This window comes from Phoenix dactylifera, chromosome 8 (assembly GCF_051530095.1).
Source record: "Phoenix dactylifera cultivar Ajwa chromosome 8, Ajwa_hap1_PhDact_Kaust_v1.1, whole genome shotgun sequence".
In the NCBI taxonomy this organism is placed as follows: domain Eukaryota; kingdom Viridiplantae; phylum Streptophyta; class Magnoliopsida; order Arecales; family Arecaceae; genus Phoenix; species Phoenix dactylifera.
The window spans coordinates 10,072,913-10,079,171 of NC_143197.1; the positions used below are offsets into that span (position 1 = coordinate 10,072,913).

At 48.2% G+C, this 6,259-nt stretch overlaps 1 protein-coding gene across 1 annotated transcript; it reads right to left on the reverse strand.

Annotated features, from left to right (window-relative positions):
* Window positions 1–2,803: 2,803 nt before the first annotated feature.
* Window positions 2,804–4,256, reverse strand: LOC103704953 (stress-related protein). The gene is made up of 3 exons (XM_008788494.6): window positions 4,091–4,256; window positions 3,738–3,965; window positions 2,804–3,508 (listed from the first exon to the last, which is right to left on the reverse strand). Exons 1-3 carry the CDS (start codon window positions 4,121–4,123, stop codon window positions 3,065–3,067), a joined length of 705 nt encoding a protein of 234 aa, XP_008786716.2. The 5' UTR covers window positions 4,124–4,256; the 3' UTR covers window positions 2,804–3,064.
* Window positions 4,257–6,259: the final 2,003 nt, after the last annotated feature.

Here is a 6,259-nt window from a genome sequence, read left to right on the forward strand (position 1 = left end):
TCACAGCAGGGCATGGCCGGAGTAGTCAAGGTGTCGTCTGACTGTTGAAGGCCGACTATGGAGACGTGGCATTATAGTGTTGTAATGTACGGCCACGTAGGTGGGTGTAGGCCCGCACATGGGTGCGGTCGTTGGCTAGGCCTAACTCGTTGAGAGGTCGCATCATGCATTTGGCGAGGTCGAGTGTTGAAAGTAGCTCGGCTTTTCAGGTTCAGAAGTGTGCTCGGTGGAGCACCCCGAGCTAGAAGGTCGGGGCGTACTGCTGAGGTAGACGCCCCGAGCTTGGTTGAGAGAGTCGGTGAATATCTAAAAGATACCCCGAGCTTGGTCGGAGGAGTCGGCGAATATCTGAAGTTAGTGGAGCTTTTGACGGAGTTCCGAAATCGAGCTGACTCTGGACCGAAGTGAAGATTCAGCCAATTGGCGTTGATGTTTACTGAGCCGCAACTGGACGGTTTTTTAGTTATGGGCTGGACGATCCATTTTTCCCCCTATCAATATTAAATTGTTATCCTATAGTGTACAATGTTATAGTACTATATTATAATAATATTATATTACATTACAATAATATTATACTATATTATATATTTATGTATTAATATATATTATATTTTATTATGTTCTGTTGTATAATACTATGTAATGTCCTTTATGGCCATTTTGTATGCAAAAGTATTTTCTCAGTTTATTTACCGCACATGTTAAAGTGCCACAACTAGAGGTGGCAAACTATGACCCGACCCGCCAACCCGATCCGTGTTCAACCCACCATAAATAGGTTTGGGTTTGGCCTAAACAGGTTCGGGTCGTAAACTGGTTGACCTGTTTAACCTGTTTATTAATTGGGTTGGATACGGATTTTAGACATCTGACCCATTTAATCTGTTTAACTCATTTAACTCTTGGGCTGATAGAAGATAAAGGCCACAACCCACAAGCCCAGAGTCGGCCCAACTCCCCTCGGCCCGATTTGGTTTTCTTTTTCAATTGCTCAGCTGCTCACCACGATTTGGCCATTTGGGGGTCTTAGGGACTAGGGTTTGTAACACACACCGCCCAAGTTCTCTACTCTCTCATCTCCCCTCCCCTCTCCTCTGCCTCCGCCCTCTCCTCCCTAGCTCCCCCTTGTCGACTACTTCTACCTCCCCGTCGACGGTGAGTCGGCAACCGCAGCTACATCATGCCCCCCGATCGGCCGATCCCACTCTCACCTGAGATGAGATTATCACAGCTACATCACTCCGTCGACGCCCCTCGCAGCTACATCGACGCCCCCCTCCTTCCTCCTCGGCTAGGGTTTTCAGAACCCACAACTGGTGCCACCGGAGAGAGTAACTGCAGCTTCTTCTCGGAGCGAGGTAAACCATAAACCCTAACCCCTGTTTCCTTTTACCCCATGATAACAAAATAAAAGAAAAGAAGAAGAGGAAGAGGAAGGGGAAAGAACCTACCTTGGGTCTCCGGCTGTGGATCCAACGCCGCGCTTGATCACCGCCGTGGCCGCAGTTGTCGATGGCCGCGCTAGGATTCTTCCTTCCTCCTCTAAGGGATTCTTTTCCTTCCCCTGCTGCGGGTAGGCAAGGCAGAGAGGGCTCTTCCTCCCCCCTCTGCTGAGGCCGTGAGTCAAAAAATATTGGCCCGTGACTTGGTCGCAGGTGGAGCCGCCGCGATGAGATCCGGAAGAGGAGCCGCCAGCCCCTCCCAAACCTCATCAGATCTTCGGACACCAATTTCTGAACATCAGGGAGACTTCTCTCTCTCTCTCCATCGAACCCCCCACCTCTCTCTCTCTCTCTCTCTTTCGTTGGAAGCAACCCCACCCAGCCACAGAGCCACCCTCCCATCTCTCTCTCCATTTGGTTAAACGGGTCAAAACAGCAAACTCGCCCTATTTAATCGACCTATTTATTAAACAGGTTAAACGAGTCGGATCGGATTACCTGTTTAATAAACAGATCGGATTCAGGTTGTAATTTCTAATATGTTTATTAAATAGATCAGGTTCAGATTTATACTTTTCTGACCTATTTAACATCTGACACGACTCGTTTATGTCTGATCCGACCTGATTGCCATCCCTAGCCATAATACTTTATAAATATAGTTACCAAAGAACAAACAGCTTTTTATAAAAATTCTACTTCAAAAAAACTCTACTTTTCCAAACGGAGCTTAAATTAATAATCCAATCCAACCACAAAGCAACACATATAAAAGCGTGGATATTGCATTCTTTTTTGATTTGCCTATCCTTATGCACGTTGCCCCATTAGTCTACTAATTAAAGATCCAACCAAAATCACACCTCATTGCCTAGCTTCGGTCCATCCATCATTGTCAATTAATGTTACTCTAGATATCCAAAAATCTCCCTCAGCTTACGGACCCAAACCGGATGATCCGAATTTTGTCTTCCGCCTTAAACTTTCTAGATCAAACTCTTCCGCAATATTCTCTCCCAAATTTGATTTACCAGCTCTACTTTGTTCTCCAATTAATATTAAGACCCACCATTATATCAACAGATCGCCCGTCTACGCCATCCCATTCGAAATGGATGTCACTCTCTACAAAGCGACCGTCCACCCAGATGACCGGTCTTTAACCAAAGAATCCCATCCATAATCTTCCGCCAATATTCAAGCAAGTCCCTTTCCAACACTTCGTATTCTAAGCTTTCGCAGCGAAGTGTCATCCACTTGCTCAACCTTTCTAATGAGTTCCACAGAAGGAAAACGGCTTCCGCTATCAAACAACTCGAATCTGAAACCTAAATCTAACAATCCATGCGGCTAAAATATTTTCCAAAATTCGGTGGCCTAACGGTAGCTCCAGCAACTATTATTAAACCATTAGTAGCCCCAACCAAACACAACGAAGACCCCGTCCATCCTACTAACAGACCCCACTCTTATCCACCACCACAACAAGAAACAAACTTGCAAATGGAAAGGAAAAGCAAAGAAAAGAAAAATTTTCCCCCACAATTTTTTTACATCACGCGTCTTCCGCGCCTGCCGTCGTCATCAAACTCCACATTCCAAGCCACCGCCGTTTGGCCTCACTCCGCCGGCGACGCCGGCGCCTCGTTCCGGAAGACCTTGGCGATCCTCTCAGTTGGGACCAGCGGCATGTACTGCGCCACCGAGTAACCCCGCTCGGCCGCGCACCCCACCGCCCGGTTGTACTTCTCCGACCAGTACGCCGCCGTGGGGACCACAATCTGCGCCACCTGGGGGAACAGCGGAAGCCGGTTCAGCGACAGCCACGCCGCCACCGCGTACCCCTCCGCTACCGGCTCGCACTTCTTGTACACCTCCCGGGCCGCCGGCTCGTAGCGCTTGCACGCCGCCCTCGCCATGCCGGCCGCCGTCGCCAGCACCCCGGACCGCTGGACCTCGCCGACTACGGAACGTGCCACAGCGGGGGCCTTCTGCGCCGCCGTGTACGCCGACTTCACCCGCGATGGCACGTGCCGCTCTAGCTCCTGCACCGAGACGTCCACCTGTCACGTGACAGCACGAACAAATATTAGACCGATGTCCTCACAGGAACATTCCGGAAAGCCCCCCCCGCTAACTGGCGCCGGCCGGATCCGAGGCGGCGGGCGATCGCCGCAGATCGGCGGATTTGGGTCACCGGAAGCTGCCGGGCGACGTATAATAGGGATCAAAAGAAACTGATATAGCTAACGTACGCCGGGAGAGGGAAAGAGGGAGTGGGATTTTGCTGACCTTGCGATCGACGAACTTGAGGAGCTCGACGGGGACGTCATGGAACTTATGGTAGACGGGACCGATGACGGTCTTGACGGTGCCCTCCACGGTCTGGACGCCGGGCTTCAGCGGGCCGGAGTTCTCCTTGGCGAAGTCGTAGAGGCTCGCCAAGTACATCACCGCCTGCATCGCCGCCACGTGCACGAAATCCAGGTACTTGAACTTGGGCTCCTCATGCTCCTGGCTCTGCATCACAAAACCCACCATGAAAACCCTAACCCTGACCGCCTCCAAGAAGATCCAAAGCTCAATTTCTCCAAAAAGAAAGCAAGCAACACTAGAATTTGTGAGATCAGGGAAGAATTCCTTACGATCTCATCGGATTGGTGGCTGGCATCGGCCATCTTCCAGCGACTCGATCGATCCGGAAAGAAGGACCCTTGCTCCAAAACCTAGCGAGATAGAGAGAGACCAGCGAGAAATGGAGACGCGAATCGAAACGGAATCCACAGAATAGAAGGGTTGGTCGGGCAGTGATGCCCGACGGGAACCCCTTCTTATAGACGACGCTCTCTTTCTGACCGTTCGATCTACATCCCATCGGACGGCTGTGGATGGAAACCTCGTGCCAGCCTCGTCGGTTGTTTCGAGAAAGTGACTTTATTTTGGGACTATCCGACGTGGCATAGTTTCAAGCCTCCAAGTTCGTCTAGGTCGAGGGTGGAGGACAGAATCAGGTAGTGCGCTAAAAGGGTCTGGAGTGCCCGGTCGTTCACACGTGTGGGGCTGAACCGTGTCGGTCACATGAAGGGGCACCTGGTGGGCACACCGATTTAGGTGCCACGTCATTGCAGATCAGAGTGTTGTGGTAGGCCCACGTTGCCGTTGGTCGTCGTGAAAACCTCTCGGGGAGCAAAACCGTGGGTTGGGAGAGAAGTTTCGCGAATGGCTTCTCTAGATATTTTCCTCTGAGCCGGCCTTGTGCACGGATGCCCTTACCTATTATATTATTACATTTACGTCCTCGACCACTAATGCTAGGGACTGGCGCATCCGACCATTCACTTTAATAGTTCCAATCTGTTAAATATATTTTGATAATATTTTACCAATAGGATTTCTTGCATGCATACCTTGTTACATATTCAAATTTATATTAATTTTTTTGAAAATTTGTATTTGTATTAATTTCTTCAAGTTGTCGTTGAGGTGTTAACTCTTAAGTCAAGAGGTGGTGGAGTGAACTTCGACAGTAGCGTCTTAGCAAGCGGAGATAGAAGAGGGACAAGATTTGTGATTCGAGACTACAGTTCTAGATTGATTGCAGCAGGCGAGCAGTGCACCAGCGATATAACTGCTATTGAAGCTGAGCTCAGGGCAGCATGAAAGGAGATTACCTATGCGAGGAGCGTCTTAGAGGCTGATTACATTATCCTGGAGGGAGACTTTTCGATGGTGATTGAGTGGATCCGGCAGGCTAAGCGGTAGGGCGATGACCACCCATTATTCAGGGATATCTGGAGATTGATATCCGGTTGCATTTCTATTCAGGCTGCTCATGTGTATCGGGATGCGAACATGGCAGCTGACTAGGTTGCCTTCTTTGCTGCTCATCATTTGAGAGAGGTCTTGTGGACAGGGTCTAACTCTGTCCCTACACCTTTGTATCATTTTATTTCTCTTAATATTGCTGGTTGTATGGGAGGTCAGGGGTGGGGCTGCAAAGAAAGGAATGGGCTTGAAGGCACGATGAAGAGACAGGGCAAAGAAGGAGAAAGGGAGGGGTCTCCCGAGGCAGCAAGGTGAGGGAGGGTGGAGTAAATATGGGACGTGGGGAGGAGAATAAAAAGAGGAGGGATTGCAGAGTAGGTGGCTTTTGGTGCGGAAGGGGGAGAGATGGTGAGCAATTTGGCCTACGGCTCGGCTCGTCAGTGGTCATTTTAGCCGCTAGTCGACTTGCAGCATTTTAAGTTTGATCTACAGATAAAGGTTCAGCTCTACCTGCAAACCTGTGATTAAGCTGCAGGCCTTTCAAAATAGCCCTGTTAGCTTGCACCATCGCTAGATCTTCAGAACATGTCGAATTGCTGCATAGCATACAACCTTATAATTTGAATTTTATTATGAGGGCAGAATTATTCTGTTTTTTTTTTTATGTTTTAAAGAATGGTAACGGAAAAAGGTAATTGAGAGAAATGACTTCTCCTGCCATATGGTAGAATTCTATTCGATAGAAAAGGTGGAATAAAATTGTATCCTATCCCTCCTACTTATCCTATAACAAAGCGTAAGGCCAGATTGGGGTTGCCTCTAAAAGCACTTTAAGTACTGCCAAATAATATATGAATATTTGGTTAAAATTTGAAACAATTTTTTAGTCTTCCTAATTTGGAGCTTCTCCCCGCAATATTTTTGAAGTCCATCGAAAAGCTATTTATTTGACCAATATACCTCCTAAATAAAAAATAATTAAATTGTTATTATTATGTGCAGATTAAAATAGAAATATAAGTTATAGCTAACAATACTTAGCAATATTA

Excerpts from the sequence above, each read along its gene's own strand:
- LOC103704953 (XM_008788494.6), bottom strand. The coding sequence starts at position 4,123 with ATGGCCGATGCCAGCCACCAATCCGATGAGATC. Across the intron at positions 3,966-4,090 it reads GCCACCAATCCGATGAGATC|AGCCAGGAGCATGAGGAGCC; the intron begins GTAAGGAATTCT and ends TTTGTGATGCAG. Across the intron at positions 3,509-3,737 it reads TCAAGTTCGTCGATCGCAAG|GTGGACGTCTCGGTGCAGGA; the intron begins GTCAGCAAAATC and ends GTCACGTGACAG.